Source organism: Arvicanthis niloticus, chromosome 17, assembly GCF_011762505.2.
Source record: "Arvicanthis niloticus isolate mArvNil1 chromosome 17, mArvNil1.pat.X, whole genome shotgun sequence".
In the NCBI taxonomy this organism is placed as follows: Eukaryota; Metazoa; Chordata; class Mammalia; order Rodentia; family Muridae; genus Arvicanthis; species Arvicanthis niloticus.
The window spans coordinates 9,912,821-9,935,729 of record NC_047674.1 but is presented as its reverse complement, the minus strand read 5'-3'; the positions used below and the strand labels follow the sequence as shown (position 1 = coordinate 9,935,729).

Below are 22,909 nucleotides of genomic sequence, written 5' to 3'. Positions count from 1 at the left end.
TGTCCAGTGAAAATAATTGTTCCTGTAAACATATAGATAAATTTATATGACTCAATATGTTTTCTTATGACTATGCATATACATATATATGAATATATTATTATGTTAATGAGAGAAAGAGACAGTGAATTTTAGGAAGAGCGGAGAAGAATATTTGGAAGGGTTTGAAGGAAGCAAAGGGGAGGGACAAACAGGATTAAACAGCAGTCTCAAAATCAAACAAAAGAAAAAATTGTTATAAAGACAAAGGAACCATTGTGCACATAATTAATTGAGGAGACACTGTATATGGCATGTTCCAACAAATTCTCATTTTTTCTGTGACACACCACTTTCCACCTGTATGTTCTGCAGAAGAGTGAGCAGATCCCAGTGCTGATGTTGCCTTCTCTTCAGTGATGACAAAGAACATTATTTCTCTACAGGAGTGTGCTTCAAGCAACATAATCTGCTTTCACTATGGAAGCTATCTGATATTGACAATGAAATATACACTGTCTGAAACAAAAGCAATAACGCTTGGTAAGAACTGACCAGCAAGGGAGTCCTCCCAGACCTTATATCATCTTACTTTTGCATCACCCACATGGTCATTCTGTGACTGCTTAGGGGACAGAAGTAAGGCAGAGTTTGGACTTTGTAACTGACAGTTTAGGTCACTAGCATCTGACTGAGACTCTTATCAGAAATAAAAATCTTAACAAGGGAATATAATTAATCATTGCTACTGCTCAGCTGAGACCTGTGAAAGCAAAATGTACCAAATGTTTGCTCATTTTCTTAGAACAGGAGAGTGATTTATTACTTATGTGCTCCTGGAACTGAGTCCCACCTCAAAGCCTTTGAAACAGTTGTACAAAGGTGGACATTGTTGGAATTGTTACCAGAAATGGGAATCTGAAGGGCCAGTACCTCAATGTACTTTCAACATCTTACACCCAAACCACACAAATATATCCATAAGGCCTTTGCATTACTTTCTTTTACCCCAACAACTTAATTACCTTCTATTATAAATATTTTATAAGTAATTTACATGTCTCTGTATAAAGAACATGTTTTCTTACAGCTCATATATATGAAGGTTAGGTAGTAATTCCATAATCAAAACTAAAAGCCTTCCAAATACTCTGACTGAACCACCTGCTATACTGCTTCTTTTAAAAGACTTGTTGGATATTTGACTCAAAATCCTTTTTAATATACTTAGCAGTAAGTACATACTTATACTTTCTGCATAAGGTCATTAGATATATTTTGCTCTTTGCTTGAAGCCCATAACTTATAATTTAATGTTCTTATGAATGATTCTTATGAATGATACAAATAAGCTAAACACCCATTTTCTTATCCATAAATTAGACTAGCTTTGAGCAGATTAATTCAATGCTTGATCTGCACATTATTGTTCTTTCTTCCCAAGAGCTCAGAGAAACAAGGGAGTTTCTGAGGTTGTGTATAAACTTTACCATTATTAGAAGAGTAACTATTACAAGTAAGAAAGATGGCCTTATTTGCTTTCTAAAGACAAAGAAAGAAAGGGCTTGAAGTAAGGTGAATGTGGAGATGGAAAGGACCTTGAAGAAGTTATAAATGAGAAACCATGATTGCAATATATTTACAAAAACAATTTTTTCCATAAGAGAAGAAAAAACAAGTGAAAAAGAGTAGAAAGATAGCATAAAAACAAAATTATGTAATGAATATAATTTATGAACAAAATTTATATGTTTCCTGTAGCTCTTTCAAAACATATATATATATATATATATATATATATATATATATATACATACACATACATATATGTATATATACATACATATATATCAACTTTTATATGTGTACACATGCACAAGGTTGTATACATGTATGTGTGAATAAATGCATCTCATTAATCATGGCAAAGCATGGGTTTGCCAGATGTGCACTACAATAGGCTGTCGGGGTTTGAAGCATGGGGCTGGCATGGTAGCCACCTGCCAGTGGGAACTTAGTGAGCTGGCTGGAGAGATTTTGGAGTTCTGAGTCAGAGAGTATCCACGAGATAGAAACAGGCCGGCCATTGCCCGCGAGTGCATGGCTGGCCAGCCGGCTGGGGCAGAGAGTAGCTGGGATTAGCACAGGAAATCGGTGTCGACTTTTAAAGTATTTCCTGCAACAATATTTAAAAGACTTAGCACAAAAGTGAGCATAACATGACATTTTTAGATATCTTATGCACACAGATTTACAATCAGAAAATTTAGAGATCAAAGAAATATAATTATTATTAATGTGGATACTCATAGTTTCATGGTATAAATCTGAGACTTAAAGTCATGAACAGTTTTATCCCAACACAGCAGAGCTGTGTTACTTATTCCTTAAAAATAAAGTTCCTTAAAAATTCTAAAATATTCTCTCTCTAAAGAAACCTTATTTAAATGAACAATGACTCTAAGAGACATTAATTAAATTTTATCTTTCTCTCCCCCCACATGTATATATAAACTTCCATGGCGTTTATAAAATGCCATTGTGAGTTAAACATTCTGCAGTCAGTAAAATGTGAGAAATTATAGAATTGATTTTCCCTATTTCTGTCCAGTATTCTGGCAGCCATTAGATTTTAATTCAGTTTTGTTCATCTTTTATCCTTTTAAATTTTTTGCAAGAGTCTGCTATAATTTCCTCTGACTTCACTTCATATGACATCCAAAATCTTCTTGTAAAAGTGTGTAAAGTTAGCAGTTTCATTATTTTCATAGGGTAAAGTTTAAATATTGAAATCTGACTTGTGATGATTTCCAAATTATCCTTATAAGAAATTTTGATATCTATTATTATGTTCACATTTTTTTATGTTGAACTACAGCACTCAGACGTCAGCGATGCCTTCACACATCAGCGTTGTAGTTATGTTCTAAAAATATGTGCTCTGGTCCCTTCACCTTTCATTAACAATTCAACCCCAGTAAGCAACAAAAGATCTGAAACTATTTTGTTAAAGCTTTTAACCACGAGGTTTTCACATTACTATACCAGTAGGATTTACGATTTGGAAGTAAGTCTGTCTTAACAGGTGTTCTGGAGTTTGATCTTGTTAATTTTAGGTGTGGCATAACCTTTTATCAGTGATTTTTATTCTTGGCTTGTCAGTGTTTATGTTTTGCTATTCTTTTTCTGGGTTCCAGCTTCATAAAAATATGTTGAAATGATTCACTACCAGTAATATTAGTTCTATAATTAGTAGTATATATGAAGTAGTATATATGCATGCCACTTTTCAGGAGTCAATCTCTTTACCTTACAGGGGGATATGCAGTTATATTAATAAGAATATGGTGACACATCTTCTAGCAAAGTCAAGAAGCACACTAGTCAACTGCATAAGACATGGTAACAACAATTTAACATGCCACACATTGTATTTACAAGTTTTATCTTAAAGTTCTTTGGATGATGGCACTTACTAACTATTAATTTTCAAAGTTATTATGGGACTAAAGTAAATACAATGAAACATGAAATACTTATAACTGAAATAAAAATAATTGGCGTTTTTTACATTTGAATCTTTGTACAAAGCAAAATAGATGTGCCAGTTTTCTTAGTTACTAGAAATGTGAGGCAGGAGAGTTGCTTGGGTGACTCAGGAGTTAGAGGCCAGCGTGGAAGGTAGCGGATGGTTTCAAGCACACAATGAAAACAAAATAACACATAAACATATTCATAAATACTTTCAGTAGAATTTTTAAGTACATGTATTTCTAACTGTCCAGTAACTTCAACTGTGACACCTCTTTCATAATCTGCTTTTGGTATTGGGTTGAAAACTATTAGTCAGATTATAATGATTATATTTTAATTTAGTGGTTATATTAAGCTTTCTTTATGCTTTCTCTCATCAGGGAGTTGAGTATATGCTTTTTAGCTCTAATCATCTATCACTGGAGAATATGTATCTAAACTTAGAAGGAGATCTGTTTTTTAGAATAATACGATAAGTTTATAACATAATATATTCTTATTCTATTTTTTGCTGACCATATGTCATTCTTTTGGGTCAACTTTTTAAATCAAAGAATACATTTAGAAATAAATTTTACCTTAGTTATAATCTAAGTGCATATATATGCACTTAGCATATATGTATATTCACTTCCCAGTGAATAGAGTAGTGACTGTTGAATAACTTGATCCAATCATGACTAATTTAATTGTAAACAGAAGAGTACAGAGTATGAAACTCTTGAGGCTTAAACAGGAAATGGTGAACCTTTGCAGGGAAATATTAGAGTAAAGAAATTAAAAAATAAAAACAAAACAAAAGAAAATGAAAACCACTTGTACATGCTTTCTATTATACAAAGAAGGCTATTTTACGTCTGGACTTAGATATTTTTTTCTTCTTTTAGAAATTCTATCACTATATTTACTTGTTTCCCTAAATTTAGGATTGTTTCTGTTGTTGTTGCTGTTTTCCATAGTCACCATGTCAATCCTATATCTTTGTTTTTCTATGAGCAAATTAATTAAATTATTTGTTCCATTGAAGGATGTACCATTTCAAACTCAGAAACGTAATTGTACTTGAAACAGAACAAAAATGTCTCCCTCCCAGCCATAACTCAACTTGCTTTTGCAACCTGTGTTTCAGTGCTCACAATTGGCTCTGTGTGTGCTGATTTTCTCCCCTGTGCTCTCTCTTTGCCCCTCCATCCTTAACCCTCCCTCCTCTCTTCTCAAGGATCTCTCAGGCTCCTCCTCCCTCTCTTTCTATGGTTACCTTCCCCTCTCTACAAATCCCAAATTATTTGTCACTCCAGTCTGTCTTTTCTCCAGCTTTTTCCCCTGCCCACCCGCTTTATTGTTTCTTATAATTGTTATTCTGTTTTCAAATCCAGTCAAATAACAAGCTTACCTTTAAAGTCTTGTGAACCTGAGGAGGAAATTACTTTTCCCTAACCAATATGCTTTGTTACAAGGGCACTGGAATGTCATATGCCCATGCATTCACCATCAGTCCCCTTCACTGATTTTTGTATTTACAGGATGTGATGCTTAAAGCACATTCCTAAGCCTACAGAAACGTCTGTCTTTGATCTAGTCATTTAACACACTATGTACATAATTGCCCTTAGCCTTTTTGTCATTTCTCATACTTAAGCAATAGATTATTCCTTATAAATTTTTAATTATGACTTTTTTATTAAAAGGGAAATAGTACCTTGAGTTGTGAAAATTGTGACACTGTTGTGAAGTATTAAGTCATATAATCTCAGCTAGATACCTCTCCTACTAGTTGGACTCTTAGCTACAGATGGACTTTAATTGTTCTTTAAACAAAGCTAGTGCTTCTGTGTCCATCACATTTCCTTGTATCCACTGAGAATTTCTGTTGCAGCCTGTCATTCTAAAGTCATCAGTTTTACTGTGCACTGTTATTGCCTTTTGTTGCAGGAAAACCCCAAAATCAGTAGTCCGTTCATGAGCAGGAGTAAATGTCAAACTCACCAATTTGCTTTTCCAACGTGGGTGAGCAGAAAGACTAAGTACATAAAATGAATATTTGAAAATATAGAAAGCATTGTAATGAAAACATGCTTATTTCAGGGGATTTTCTGGTGTTTCTTTCCTTAGAGACACTCTTTAGTTACACGTTCTATTGTGTCAAGGACAGACTGGTCCTTTCCAGCCACTTACCCTCTGACTGCATGAATAAGTCTCAGTGATGGATAGGCAGTTCGCACTTTCAGTTTGTTCTTAAGGATTAATGCATTAACCCATTCCACGTGCTTCTCTCCTCCTTTGACCATGAAGGCAGGAATCCAAAGGACACTGTCATTCAGCATGGAGAGTCTATGCACAAATTTTTCTCTGTCACTCTCATTCCGAAAGCCTCCAAATGCTCTTTGCACAACTGATGGATTCATGGTAATAAAATCTGATTTAGTCCCCACATCCGCAGCAAACTCGACCACAGGAGCTAGATTGCACCTGAGGAAAAATGAATGGAAAAATGGAAAATAAATATGAAAAATTCACCCATAAAACGGTGTGCATGAGGAGAATGAGGAGCCATCAGGTTTTTATCAATAGGCAACAGAACAACAAAACAAAACCAAATTTCCCCAATTAATCTGCCTGGTAAATTTACATGTATAATAAATAAACAAAACATTAGAAATAATACTTTCAATAAAGATGTTAATTCCCAGCAGGGCTCCAATTATCCAATCTGTTATTTTTTTGTTTGTCTTCACAAAGCCATACATTAGCAGTTCATGATAAATTCATTTATAATGGTGAATCCACAAAGGCTTTGTTATTGTGCAATAGGAAATCTTAACCACCTGCTGTATAAGTAAAGAAAATTCAATTTACTTGCTGGTCAGATCGGTCTTGTTTCAAGCCTTGAGTCTTTCAACATTCCTGGATGTTCCCGAATAAGTCTGACTTTTTAATACTCTGTGATAGAAGAGCATATTTTTGCAGTACTGTCCACAAATATATTTACAATTGCCTTTGGTAGGCCTATGCATTGAACAAAATGAGCAAATGGAATTGAAACCTTTAGCCTGACTCTCAGAGACTTTAAGGTGTGTAGGAAAAAAAATCCTTGCTATTCCTTTGGACACTATTCTGTAGATTCCTGCATCCCTGTGGGCATATGCAGAAAAGGCAGAGAATCTGTGTTTCTGATTTTTTACCATTGGATCATGATCCTATAATATATCTTACATCTAATTTTATTCACGCAATATGATCTCATCTGTATATTGAAAGATTACTTTGGAAGCTTTTTGAATATATGCCCAACTTAATTGCGATGCTGTATTAACTCTTTCATATTAATCATGGATGCTTGACTTGAGATATATTTAAATACTCTTATTTTAGCTTCTTTGGATGTATGTTTTAATTAGTTTCCAAATGAAAACTTAGATTTTTATTCAAACAAGACTTAACTATCTATAAAAGAAGGTTTTTCAAATGCATTCAATCTATAGATTCATGAAAACAAACCTCCACACACATAAAAGGCAGTATCCTCCCTTGTATCAGTCTCTAAAAAGAATGAATATAGGGTATTATAGCTCATTAGTTTGGGGAGTTTCTTTATATTTCTCTTCCTGTGTATTTTGTTGCATTAGTAAGAATTTCAAACAACTTACACTTTAAGAAAAGAAGAAAATGTATGTACTATTATAAAAATATCATCTTGTATATCCTTCCATATATCTCTTAATATATACTAATTTCATAGATCTCTAACAACTTTGTCTATAATAATAAATCTTTTCCACCTCATCATAATCTTAGGTTAAATCTTTACTATCCAGGATTAGCTGTTAAGTGGGAAAAGGAAAACATTAAAAGTTATAGCTTGCATATTAGATATTTAAGTTTATATTTTAATGTATATATCGTTTTGCACACTATAACAGATAATTGATATTTTAGCTTTTCTTACTCCATGTCACAAATTGAGAGTAAATAGAAATCATTTCCATTATAACAAAGACAGTAGGAATAGGATAGTCCTGAAAATCTATTAGAACTCAAATAAGTAGGAATCTGCAGGATGGCACTCAAGGGAACAAAAAATATATTTTACTGACATATCCTAATGTGGGTAACTGTTAAAAATAGCCTGTAATGATATTCATGGGGTGCTGAACATCTGATTATTATTTGTTTGGATTTACTGGCTCCACAGTAGGTCAGCTCACACATTGTCCTAAAACACATCCTTAAAGATATATTTTTAAACATATCCTTAATGATATACATCTTTAGCTTCTAGCGTCACTTTTGTAGAGGGTACCAATCCAGATCCGTCTACCCCTACCTCTCAGAAGCTGAGATATCAAATGTCCACAGAAGTGTCTGAAGTTTTAACCAATATTATGTGATGCCAATGCATCAGTTTATAGATATTCCATATATATTCCATATATATATATATATATATATATATATATATTTCATATATATATATGGAATATCTGTAAAACATATATATATATATATATATATATATATATATATATATATATGGAATATCTGTAAAAATCAGAGCACCTGCTTTCTCATTATAAATAGCATTTTTCTTCATGATAATAATAATATAAAAATAATCAGGATCAGCATAATTATGCTGAAGAGAGTAAAGAATCTACATGGCTATATCACCTATTAGGAAGAAATGAATGATTTACTCTATGCTTATATTCCCTTACAGGTTAAAATTCTCCCATCCCATCCAATATTCTCCAACATCTACTATTTTAACCTAAGTTAAAAGTGGTTTACATACACGATTGTCTGGGCCTGTGTGTGATAAATGGGCATAACATTTAACTAACTTATACAATCTAACCTTTATACTCATAGATTAATGCATCTCTCAACTCTCATTGGAGAAGAAACTCTTTGAAGTAGATAGTCATTACCACAAAGACCACAGAGACCACACCTGCATAAGCTGCACAGAATAAGGAACTGTGGTATGCTCACTCCTAAATGCAGCATCTGTACCACATCCCCTCCTTCCAGTACTCACAATCATGGCAGAAAAAGAAAAGGTCATAAAACCTAGAGATGATGGATGAATAAAAGCAAATATTGTCCTCCTGACACAGTAGGGCAGCTGCAATCTGAACTCAGCAACTACAAAGGCATGAACAAGCCCTATGCAAGCTCAAGCCAGATAAAATCCCAGAATGGAGAGGGACAGTTGGCACAAATTCCTACCCCAGGAGCTATTGTCAATTGATAGTGGCTTGGAGAGGCAGTATCAGCTCCCTTCAGCGTATTTCACTTAGTAAGTCTACCACCATACAGTGGAAGACCACATACCCAAGAATATATGAGTAATACAAATTGGACTTGATGGATGGGTAAAAGGGCACAAGGTTGGGTAGGCACCTAAGGGAAAGCATATCTGAGAAGAGTGGAGACAGGGTCAGAAAGATCAAAATTCTTTGTTCAAAATTCTCAAAGGACCAATAAGTAAAAATGTTAACTTTGAATGGAAACTTAAAAACCAGAAGTGTTAAAAAGAAACTCAACAATTAGCACTAGTACTAACTGAAAATACTTTCTACTTTGGAAGCAGAGAAAATCCTATATTATGTTTTTGTTTACTTGTTTGTCTGTATTTTCTTTGAGAAAAGGATTGGTCTTAGAGGGGAAAACACATATATTTAAATATATCTAAATATAGTTAAATGAGGATGATGCTTACTTAAAAACCATTGTGTCTCCCAGCAATGTCAACAGATATGATATGGTTATGAGTTCTCACCAGCTCAACTGCATAAACATGAGCTGAACAAGGAAAATACTAATAGAAATGTTAAAGTGAATGGAAGTGGCCTTATCCATACATAAAGAACTAGAGGAATGGAGATGACAGTGGGGGATATAGTCATCTTTAGCAAAGAGCATACCAATCCTACTCCAATTCCAAATGGTCAGCTTTAAAACAGACATATGAGTAGCATTATACAGACTTAGTGTATTATATCTAGGAATATCGGCATACTTACATTTATACTTGTAATGAAAATTAATAAGGCAACGTGGTGATGGTATAAAAGAAAACAAGGGGGAGCATAGGACAGTTTGGGTGGAGGAAACAAAATGGGAGGGAGAAGGACATCATTTTATTGTGTCAAAAATAAAACCAGGAAAGAACAACTAAAGATGGGAGAATAAATATTAAATTCATATGTAGTATTTTGACAACTTGAACATAGCCCCATCAGACTTGAAGAATGAGAGTAAATGTACTGAAAATAAAACAGAAAGACACATCATAAAATGTAGCTTGTGTTGGCTAGAAAAGGCCAATTTGTCACTCTGCTGGGAGTAAGTAGCATACTTTTATTCCACTGGAAATGAAGAATAGAACCATGTCTACATGTAGCTGACAAATAACTACGTGGAGATAGATCAGCTATCTAGTTATGTAATTAGCAAACTGTGATAAATTCAAAGAAAACTTAAGTAAGCAACTACAATGAACCAGTGGTGCTTCTCAGCAGCATTTCGGCAGAGTAGTCCATGTCGGTGAGCAGCAACATTTGCTGATAAAGACTATAACTGTTTTCTCAGTAAAAAGTTTCCACTTCCTAAATATCTTCTTTGAAACCAAAGTTTTCAGAATTAAACAGAAGGTGACTCAAAAGTTTATGAGCTCCTGCGTAAGTTACTCAGATTATTCTTAACGTCCTTAACATTGGCCAACTTCAAAATGAAACTTTAGTTTTTCTTGCTGTTCTTTTCAGCCAAACTACTGTGAAGATACAAGCAGCTAGTAGCTGTGAGTTCCTTTGTCTTCAATCAAATCGATTTTTGTACATCCCATTTATTCCTGACAAATAAAAATCATAAGAGCTATCTACACAAAAGATCATAATTCATAAGTTCTCTGTTGGGGCTGGTTCTACATTACTGACACAGCATTTGCAGGAGTGAAGATGACTCCAATTTTAAGAATTTAAATTTTTTTCTGTGATCCGATACTTATATGATTGTTTTTCTATATGTCTCATGTTAGTTGAAAATGCTTCAATTATTTAAGACTGTATAAATTATTTATTAAACAAAGAAAACAATGCTTGCTACCTGTTTGGATTCTAAAGAATTATGGAATTCCTTAATAAGAAAGTGCAATGTGGATTTGTCAATCTTAACATTTCCCTTATATTCTCTTCTACAACCTAAATAAATAGGATATATGTCATTTATCCATTCACTGAGAGCTCAGTACTCAAACTTAGCACTGTGTTCAAAATGCTTTTCTAGTTGTTTTGATGATCATGGATATGAGAGAGCCCCAATATAGCTAGATATTACAAATAACTATAGATATATATATATAAGTAGATACTGGGTAGATGTCATCAATACTCTCAGCAAAATATGGGTCATTCATTTAGCCATTTGTTTATTCACTCCAATGGTTTTATTTTCAAGTGTGTATTATGTACAGAATTAATCACTGAAGACATTTAGGTAAAGGATAGTTTTCTGTGTAATTGGTGGGTGGTAGTTAAATACTTATACAAAGTCCATTTGACTTAAAGTAACAGCTTTGAGGAAGTAGTACATGGTATTTTTCCACACCTGTGGTTAACAATCAAACAAGCTGCTGTATGTAATTATTTTGGTTTCCTGCTGTGGCTATAGCCACCTAAGTTTTTTTTTTTTTTTTTTTGAGTTAACACTAATCTCTCAGCCAAAACTAATGCTATCACTTGTCAAACCAGTGGAATTTCCTTAGCCTTTCAATCAAAAGAAACATGTGAGCCTGTCTGAAACCTGCTATATTGGTTCTCAACTTGAAGTGTTAATTATAGGGTCAGAGAAACTCTTCCACCTATCTTACTTTAGACATTACATATTCTCTCCACATTGTATAGTTAGGAAATATTCTCTGTCAGTCCCTCTGTACTTCCTGGATTGATGGTAGGAGGCACTGAATAGATGTGAAGCCAGTTAAATCAAATGCATCAAAAATTTTGAAAACTATTCTTTTCATGTATTAGTAAATTTCAAATGACTACCAGATAAGAGTTTTTGTATATGAATCACAAATTGGCAAGATGTTCAACTGTATATGAATGAACACAAACATGACATCTCATGGGAAAAAAAGCTAATGATGAATATAGACAAGATCATTTTCACAAACTCAGGCATTCCTTGACATTAATGAAGAGGGTATTGAGAAGAATGTTCTCCAATGTCTCAGGAATCAAAGTTTTTATTTCCTGGTCAAATGATCAACAATTTGTATGCTAAGAATATGTTAGACTGTCATTTTAATGCATCAAAAAAAATGGAAATTCAAACATGCTATAATCACAAGAATACTCTAAAATAATTTTATTTGACAAACTGGAGGGAAATATCCTACATGGGAGTATGCCAAGCAATGGATGGATGCACTGCATTGAAATAAAATGCTATATGTTATCTGATATCTGTCCAGGTCTGTCATCAACTTGAAGGATTATAAGGAGGCCATCTTCATTTTTATCTTCGCCCCCTCTACCAGTACAGTCCACCTCCAACCAGTACAGTCCACCTCCAACCTGTGCTAATGCAGGTGAGTTATTCTAAGTCTCCAAGATTGTAGTTGTTCCTTTTTAAATGTCCTCTCTTTGTAGAAGTACAGTTTAGAAAAAAAAATCCATGAAGTTATATGTTCCCACACCTATATATTATGTATACACATATCATAATTAGACACAGTGCTTCATTAAGCAATGATACAAGTTTTAATGTTCATTCACATGCTGAATTATACTTAAAACCAAAACTACAAATTGAAATTCATATAATTAGGAAATTACAGCTGTCACACTGAAACTTACTAACTCATGAGTGAAGACAGCATTTTATTTATGACCAAAAAGGAAGACTATTTTTTCTTACTCTCTAATATACTTTCTCCCTGAAATCAAGAGATTTCTCAATGAAAATTGGCTTTCTTTGGTGAGAAGGATAAGAAAATTTTATTTATGAAGTTTAATTTTAAAACATATAAAAGTTTTGAATTTCTATTCCTCTCTATAGAATTTTATTTTATTAAAAGCATGGATATTATTTTAAAAGTGCATGCAATGTAAACAATGGAATAAATAATTAATTTATATTGCAATGCATGTATTTATTAGATGAGAGATAAGAAAAATGACAAAATATTCTGTAAAGTGTACATAGTGATATGTGTATAGTATTAAATGTATACCTCTTTTAAGACTTCAAGCAAGGCACTTAAGTAAGATAAACAGTTCCAAGATTTTAGATAAGGGAAAAACTAGGCTGGTTACAGTAGCATTTTTAAGAGACAAGATCTGGGAGGTCTGGCAGTCATTATATAATGTTCCATTGCACATCCACAGTTTTAATCAAAGTCAAGCTTCATTCTCATCAGATTTCTCTTTGGGGCCTGTTGAATTTGGAGTGGGATGGTTAATTCAATTAGCATTTGTTTTTGAAGAAATATTGAAAAAAAAGGGGGACTGAGGGAGATTGAAGCACAGATGTAAATAGAAAAGGGGGAGTAGAGACTCACATGGACAATGATTGACAAAGATTATGTTCCTCAAATTAAACCTAACAACAGGTTATTTAGCAATGAAAGATTGTGCACTAAGCAGTATTGGAGACAAAGGATAACTGCCATTCTCTCTATGTGTCTCAGCAATTTAAGGAAATTCTGAAATGCTAACAGACAGCAGAACTCATAGTGTGTGTGTTAATTGTCTGGCTCACTACATAGTCCTCATTGCCTGAGAGTCGTGGTCTGAACTCAGGGAATATTCTTCTCTCACTCATCAATAGTCATGTGCACAACAGCTGCAAGGAAATCTGTAATAATCAAATGCCAAACTGTTAGAATTGTATTTCTAGAAAGCAAGGAATACCAAAAGTCCTTAGTAAAGTTCTTTTCCTCTGGTGTCTTATAACAGCAGAGGAAAACAGTTCTCTGAGAACTGTTTTGTTGTTTTGTTTTTGTTTATTTTCTGCTTCTACTCTCACTTCTCCTGTTTGTAAAAAAAACAGCTAGAAACCATCCCTGAGTAACTTAGAAAGAGAGTGCTCTCTTGGAAGGGATGGTAAAAATGTCATAACCTCCACAGATCTGTTCAGTCCCCAACGGTGTCCTCAAGCGTTCTTTATTGTCAGAGCACTCCTAGACATTTGGAAATCTCTGTCTCTTCAAGGCTTCCTCTTATTGTTTAAGACCACAAGCAGGAACATCTCTTTGCATCACTTTTGGCCACAAAAGCATCTAAAGAATTAAACTAACCACTTTGTTTTTGTTTTACAGTTGACAACATGCCCTTCCCATGTAAGTGGATTTATTCCAGATAACAAGACTGGTGAGTCAGACTTCAAGCAGTTTCCAGAGAACAAACATTCAATTATTCACTACTTAGCTTCCATTAACAGTTGCTGCCATTTTCTAGAGATTCAATATTGGTCATACTTGTCAGTATGCACCTTGCCTCTTCAGTGAGCTGAATCATTCAGCCTAGCCCTTCAATTAGAACTCTTTAGCATGAGGTCTAATCACCTTCTGAACTCCTCTTGTGTGGTCCCTGAAACCCTTCAGCTGAGGAGGTACACAGAAAACCACTGTCTGTTGATATTCTTTCCTCTTCTTGGCCATTTTACTGTTTTCCCAAGACTCACTCTTACCTCTTTTGCCCGAGTATGGGAACATTCAAGAGGCTTCCTGTACTCATCTCTCGTCTTACTCTCTCTGCTCCTCTGGACCCTTCCCCTTCACTCACCGCTGTTCCATCTCAAGAGCCATCTTGCCTCGACTTCTGCTATAACTTCAGTGATTCTGTCATTGACTTTACTCATCTGTCTACATTTGCTACTTGTGAGCATTCTCATTCACAAGCTTTCAAAGAAGTGAGATTTACATTACTTATGTTCCATATTTTATCTCAGTTCTTTATAAATGAACTACTTGGTTAGGTTGAGAATTCATTGGAAAGAATGGAATGTTAGAAGTAAGGCTCAAATCCTAGACTATGTAAATTAACAAGGATAGTCCAGGCGATGTCTACTTTCTTTTATTTAAGACTGGTAACATATCCTGTCCTTCTCCCTCTCCCTCTCCTCCCTCTCCCTCCTTCTCTCCCTCTCTGCCCTCTCCCTCTTGCTCCCCTTCCCTTCCTCCTGTCTCCCTGTCATGTGTATGAGTGCTTATATAAATGAATGTATGTATACTTTTACACTGTGGGTTATATAAATTTCTACCATTAAACTATGTATTCCTCAGTTCATATCTAATTTTATCTTTGTGTCTTTCATGCCCACCATTTCAAAACCCAACACATATTAGTCATGAGGAAACCAACTTGTTAAAATGGACAGGTAGTTCAGTTGCTTGTGTTGGAAATATCAAAATCTGAGTTTCAACTCCCAAAGTAACATAAAAATACCAAGTAATAGAAAATATGTATAATCCATGGAGCTTGCACGCCAACCAGTCTAGCTAAATTAGTGTGACTAAAGCCAGTGAGAAACTCTGTCTAAAAAATAGGGATGGTATTTTTAGAATGGCATCTGAGTTTGTGCTCTGATTTTCATACAAACTTGCACACACACACACACACACACACACACACACTCACACACACACAAACATGTACATACGTGTACACACTCACATAAACATACTTGATTAAGTAGATGAAAATACTAGTATCTATGGATACTAAAGAATGATTGTATATACTCAAACAGAGCACAAACACAAACAGAGAGAACTATAAACATTCAATTTTCTTATCAATCCAACAAAGTAATAAATAGTGTCATCACTGTACACACTTTACCACCTATGAGTCACCGTAGACATATAGAGGATTTGACTAGACTTTGATCACTTACCTTGCAGGGGAGAGTAACACAGCTGTATAAGTACTGAATATTCAAACATGTTTAAGGTGTGAAATAAATACATAAATACATGGACATAGAAATACATGATTAATTTTTACATCGTAAAACTTGTACTCCTCATTGTCATTGTAGAAACCTATCACTATGCTATGTAAATTGTCACATATGTTATGTATGACCCTTTTATTTCACCATTTATCACAGATACATAAAAACAATCATGATTTTCTTTTGTTGTTTTTTTCTCACAGGAGAACATGGATACATATTGAGGCCAGGCTTAACTTCAATCACAAGTATCATGTTTCCTGAAATTACATATATTTTTAAAACCAAGTATATCTGCTAAAACTCATCCTTTTTAATTAAAATGCTCATCATGTTTGTTTTTTAAAAAGAGATATAAGAAAAAATTCTAGCAGTTTGCTGTCCTTGCCTCAAAAGTCATGATTAGTTGAGCAAGTGTCCTTAAGAGATGGTAGAGCATCTTTTGAGTATATGTCCTGGAATGGTACAGCTGGGTCTTGAGGTAGAACTATTCCCAGTTTTCTGAGAAACCACCAAAATGATTTCCAAAGTAGTTGTACAAGTTTGCACACCCACCAACAATGAATGTTTCCCTTGCTCCACATCCTTGCCAGCATGTGCTATCACCTGAGTTTTTTATCTTAGCCATTCTGACTAGTGTAAGATGTAATCTCAAAGTCTTTTTTAAAACAACAATAATAATAGATGAATAAATTATAATTGGTGAAAAAGTCATGATAAGTTTAGAGTAGAATATGATCTTTGGGCAGATTCTCAAACTTGGGAGCTCCTGCAGACATGTAAGTTAGAAAAGTAAAGTTCACCCTAGTCCCCATCATTGAAACATTTAAAATGGTGGGAATGCCTTGCTATTTCATTCAGGCATCTATTATATATCATCATCATGTCTTATTCTATATAGTCATTTTATACCTGTATACATTTACTTTAAAAATAATATATTGCATTCATGTATAGGTATACAACCTTGAGCCTTTTAATATGATAATGAAAAAAGTCACAGTTTGAAACTTTTAAGGTCATGAGTGATGTATTTCATACTGGGGGCTGGGAACCAGACAGTGGATTCTCAGGAAGTCTAACTGTATACTTGGCCATGATTGTCTGAGGCCTGAACTCTTCTATTGATCACAGCAGGTGAAAATTTACTATTCTTTCATAGAAGCGAGGTCTGATTCAGCATGAAATTTATGACATTAAAAATATTCTCTCTACTAAATAGAATAAAAGAACATTTGTGGAATATTTCTGTTGCTACTCTAATTACCCATACTAAAAAAAAAAAAAAAAAACCTATAATTTCTCCTTTGCAATTCAGTGTTAATATATTGTGTCTCATGAGGTCATTATAGAACTTGTAGGAAGTGATTCTCTGAGATCTCTGGCTTTTAGTGAGTATAATATAAATCCTGTCAAAGCTACACTGCTTTGACATTTAAGTGGCTTATTTAAGAAAACTTTGAAACTTAAAAATGTTTTAATCTGTCATTTTAAAAAACATACCTTTTTTTTCTATATGCATGGACGTGTGTGTGTGTGTATGTGTGTATGTGTGTGTGTGTGTTGAAAGTTCAATAGAAACTTGAAAATCTGTTCTTATATGCTGTATATGATTTATTTAACAGTGGGTCCCAGAAAGGTAGTGTAATTCTCAGAATATTCAGATATTCTCATAGTATCTAAGACTCCAGGAAAATACCACGTCATGAGTGTGGAAGCAAGGACATTTTTATGTCTAATGTCACAAGAACTTCACATCCACTTACATGGTGTTTATTGCAGCAGCACATTGTTTAGGCATTTTATCAGCAGCATGGAAACAGGATGGAAAGGCCTCGATCCCTCCACATATTGTTTTTCTTCTCCAATTTCATCCCTTACAAACACCTAAAAATTCCTTGCAGAAAAACATTTCCCTAAATACATTCTCTCTTCTTTAGTCCTATTGATATTTTCTAGGGTGAGGCACCCTCACATTTCTTTGAACTATTATAGCAATTAGTTTCTAATTAATTTTGTTAACTAAGCTAGATCCACTGGTGGATCATAAATTAATCTGGTGTCATGAATGAGCACGTTTGGAAATTTGAAGAATACAATAGGTTAGAATAGAAAACATAGCATTCCCTTCCCATACTTTATGAAAATTTGGTGTAATCATTTTAATTACTGTTCATGTGTCCTAATACAGTAATTGCAGTAGTGGGAGAGACGGTAGGAGTAGATATTGATGTGCAATACATTATTTATAATTCACCATTTAAAAATTATATTCAAAGTCCTTGCTCTGAAGAACCCTCTGTCTTAGAAATTCTGCCTTAGCAGCAGCGTCCCGCTAGTGAAATGCATGTTTGATCACTCTGTTCTGCTAACTCAAATTGTCAGTGGCTGCAGCCAAGACTCTAATGATGGATTTCATCACAGACCTCATATTTCCCAGGGTTTCCTCTACATATGCACGTTCATATCTGATATTCTAATGGCATTAGCTTTATCCTTGGGCAATACAGTTTATATCCCTCTATACATATCAATGTATGTATTATCCACTAACATGAAAATAAAATGTACTGTGCATTTTTAAAAATAAGCATTAATTCCTGTTTTATCATTTATAATGATTTAGGAAAACCTGATTGCACTCACTTCTTTACCTACTCTCAAGTATTTATTTATGCATTTATTTACATATGAAAATGACCAATGCAGCAAGTTGTTTGAAAAATATACTTAATGAATTAAGAAGACAAAACAAAATGATGACCATCATCCGATGTATTTTTGTATGTGGATGTATTCATTGAGCAAACCACAAGCACTTCTCTTGAATTTTTAGAAGCGCTATTTATGTTCCAAGCCAGATGTTAAGATGCCTTTTTCTACCCAGATATTAATGTAGCTCTTGTAAAATGGGTAACTTTTCGTAGACCCACCATTTAAGACAAAGACATATCCTTGACCTTGTGTTGAGAATGGCCAATAAAACAGTGCTACCATATTGTTGGGGCTCTAGAATTCCAGTGTGTAAGCCTGCAGCAATTCTTCTCATTCTATGCACAACCTCTTTAAGTTTTTATCATTATTTTATCGCTTTAAATCCCATGTGGGTATGTATGTCTGCATGCGGATATATGCAGATGAGTGCAAGAGACCACAGAGGCCAGGGAGCTCAGAATTATGGGAACTGCAGCTACAAATGGCTGTCAGCTGTCTGGTGTGTGTGCTGTGATTTGGACTCGTGTCTTCTAGAAGAGAAGCAAGTGCTGTTCAGCACAAAGCTGTCTCTTTAGCCTGAGCTTCATGTTCTCCAGCTTCATGTTTTCACTGCATTTGCTGTGCACAAAGAAGTGATGAGCCCACTTTAGTCTTAAAATTAGTTTTCAATAGACTCAGAAGTGATATTAATGTAGACCATGATGGTTTAAAAAGAAACTTGCATCGGGTGGCGGTGGCGCACGCCTTTAATCCCAGCACTTGGGAGGCAGAGGCAGGCGGATTTCTGAGTTCGAGGCCAGCCTGGTCTACAGAGTGAGTTCCAGGACAGCCAGGGATACACAGAGAAACCCTGTCTCGAAAAACAAAAAACAAACAAAAACAAATAAAACAAAAAAACCCAACAAAATAAAAAGAACCTTGCATCTAGAATTGTATAAGTTAAAACAAACCTATGATCTATGTACATCAATGTATACCAATATACCTATTATAGGTGACAAGTTGATTCTATAGATATGTTAAGAATCATTCAAAGCCAGTCATGGAAATTAGACAGTGCTAAGAAATGGCAAAGGCTTCCCTTCAAAACAAAGCAAAGCAAAACAAGATGAAAAACCCTCTAAATCACAATACATTCTTAAGAAGAGTTTACATCTTAGCATTATCAAGCACTGTCTAGGTGTAATGATACGTAGACAATAAGTTACATTGTTTAAAGTAATTCCAATTTTCAGGATTTCCCTTTTATTAAATTGAAACTGTTAAAATGTTTGATTTTGCCTCCTTTTTGAAGAATCTAGTTAATTCCAGGGAAACTGGATTTTTAGAAAGATATCAAGCCTGCTTCCTTTGTTGCTTTGACTTTCTGCCTCATTATGTGATCTCCTCCACACTTATTTACATCCCTGTGATGTCATCAGCCATTGGACTCTCTGCAGACATCACATATGAGCAACATTTTCATAGGAGTAATGGGAAAATTTCTATTTATTCCAGAAAGCCCACCATGATAGACTAAATCAATAATTCCACTCTCTATCATGATGAACCAGGGAGCTTATGGGAAGCCAAATGGAAGGTTAAAGGAACATGGGGGGGGGGTACCTAAAAAGAGCCATATCACCAAAATTTTCAGTCCAGAAAATTTGATAACTTTCACAATTGCATAGATAAAATCTTTTTTAGTTAAAATTACACCTTCTAGATACTTCATCATTTCCAGAAATTGTATGAAACTGAAGAAGTACTTAAGGCTGTGGTAGGCAGGAGAGACAGGAAAACAAGGGCAAGGGTCTCATAATCATCTGTCCTGGTTAGAGTTTTTGTCAAGCTGACCAAAGCTAGAGTTATGTGGGAGACAGAATATCAATTGAGAAAATGACACTGTCAGATTAGACTGTAGGCAAGTCTATAGCACATTCTTTTGTTTAATGATTGATGTGAGAGTGCCAAGTCCACTGTACATTGTGCCACAGATGAGCAGCTGGTCCTGAGGTATGCAAGAAAGCAGGCTGACAAACAATGGAGATCAAGACACTTAACAGTGTTCCTTCATGGGCTCCACTCCAGTTCCTGCCTCCAGGTTCTAGGTTTTAGAAGCTTTGCCTGGAGTTCCTGCCCCAACTTCCATTACAGATAGACTATATCTTGCAAGCTGAAATAAACTGAGTCTTTCTCAAATTGCTTTTGGTCAGTATGCATCACAAAAACAATACCCCAGAGACCTACCAAATTTGATGGAGCCCCACCTCTTGACATCCCCACCTTGAAAACCAATCAACCAACATATGACACCCATACAATCCCTATCCAAATAAAACAATTCTCAACTAGGCAAAGGTTCAAGTCTCCTTCACTATCTCTCAAGATATAAGTTAGCTGTCTTCCCAATAACCTTGGTTCATTGCTAAGGACAATAAAGGTTACAATTCACATTTAAAAAAAAAAAAAGTGTGCTTTTTAAAACCAGAACTCCAAATCCTCATTTATTCAATACAGAATATTGCTCTGCCACACTTCACATATCAACAAAACATACTGAGATATGGTAAAGATCTATTACATTAAAAACAATTGCCCAAGATTTGGAAATCTTGGCAGATAATTAAAGAGAAGAGAAACAGTTTCAATATGACGAGCACCAAATTTAGCATTCCAAATACAGACAGTTTTCCTAAATTTCATATAAAAATTGTATCTGAGGAATCTAAGGAAATTAAAATAGATCAAAGGTTATATTTGAAAGTTAAAATTATAACAGTCTCATGATATTAATGATTAGTAATCAAAACTAAAAATGTTTTTAAAAGTGTGTGTTTCTCCACGATGTTCCATTAATGTAGCACAAAAAGCACAGCTAGCAAGGGACACTATTGATTTGTAAAATTAATATTAATTATAAAATGAAAGCAAGTAGATCAGAATATGTGAGAAATTTGTTGAAGTGCTGTTTCATTTTCATTTCCTACCAGAATCACCATCATATACCAAAGTCTCCTTTTCATAATGGATTCCTCTGTCTTGTTTTGAATAATGTTCTATTCTATTTCAATAACTACTGTCATGGCATTATTATTTTGTTATTCCTCCTTACATATATGACTCCCCTTATAAAGTTGAAATTCCAAATAACACGTACCTTTGTCTTTATACCTGTAATACTTGCAAAGCCGCCTAAAGCTGGATAGTCATGGATATTTTGTAACAGTTCATTGAGTGAATAAAACACTAGCTGCATAAACGTGACAAATTAATGGAATAATTGCTTATATTTTAAACTTGAATCACTATCATAATATAATTCCATTTGTGAATCTTTGTACAAAATTTAACTTCAGTCTTTTATGAGATATCCATGTATTTGACTCATGACTTCATTGTTTGTCTGATCATATATGTAAATCACTAAACATAAAGGAATCAGTTGCTACCTTATATGAGATGGTACATGTGTGAAATAATGAGATCTTAAAATCACAATTTGATGGAGAATTAGTAATCATGTTTTATTAATGCAAAAAGATGTCCCATTGATCTTCACATCTTGGAAACTGGGATTTAAACTATGCACTGAATCAAAAATATTAAACCCCATACTTATCTCCAAAGTTAAAATTGGAAATAGTTTTTCTGTACTTAAATAATATATTCTACCTTACAAAAACAAATAAAAACATCAATACAGTATCCACAAAGTGCTATAATCCAAGAATGAATACATAAAACTATGGTTCATGAAACCTCAAAAATTCAATACTTAATTAAAAAGCAGTTCTTTGGGCTGAATAGATGGCTCAGCAGTTAAGAACTTTGCTATGCTTGGCAGGTCCCCAAGTTCAGTTCCCAGCATCCATGCTAAGTGGCTCATAAGTTCTTGTAATTCTTGTCTCAGGAGGATCCAATGTCTCTGACTTCTGTGGGCACCAACTCACACACATGTATATATCTTTCCCACTCACACCTAGACATATTTAAATTGAAAATAAGTCTTAACAGAAAAACAGTGTTCAATCTCTTTGTGGAGAAACTCATTTGTAAATCCAGTCCTTCTTAGTCTTTATTGGGTATAATGTTCCTATGTACAGTGTTCGTAGTCTTAAATGAAGTTTTCAATTAAAGCTAGTGTTTTTACATTTTTAAACAATTGGATTCATATTCACTGCACCGAGGTTATCTATTTACTTTACATGCACACACACACACAAATGTGCCCTCACACCCACACTTACAGAGAGACAGACAGACAGAGATAGAGAGACAGAGAGAGATGAGACTATAAAACATTGGAAACATTCTAACTAATAATAAGAATTTTTCTCAAAAATATGATCCCTGTAGGTCTTTTTCAAATAATTACTTTAAAGTAATTATTTGATATCATGCTGGCTATTAATTCATATTTTTACATTTCTAGTAATAGATGAGTCAATTGGTATTTCACAACTTTTACAACAATTGTAATTCCAGGAATTTTAATGGTTGTCAGTAATATAGCAGATACAGGAACTAGGTTATACCCCCAAGAAAAGTGCCAAGGTCTTTTCCCTAAAGCCTCCCTGAGTTATGATGATGTACAACTACTTCTCTTTCTTCAAGTAATTCTTGTAGTTACTGGTTTTTCTTAACACCTTTAATATAATCTATGAACTCCCTAGGACCTGAACACATCATATTGACATCATATCTCGATGAATCATTGAATGTAGGGATTGTTTTT

The 22,909-nt window shown here is 34.3% G+C and overlaps 1 protein-coding gene across 1 annotated transcript in view; it reads right to left on the bottom strand.

Annotated features, from left to right (window-relative positions):
- The window catches only part of St8sia4 (ST8 alpha-N-acetyl-neuraminide alpha-2,8-sialyltransferase 4), an 86,454-nt gene that overhangs the window by 31,760 nt on the left and 31,785 nt on the right, over nt 1–22,909 (bottom strand). Inside the window, exon 4 of the mRNA XM_034521682.2 lies at nt 5,689–5,982. Coding sequence (XP_034377573.1) covers nt 5,689–5,982 — 294 coding nt within the window. The remainder of the gene's footprint in view (nt 1–5,688; nt 5,983–22,909) is intronic.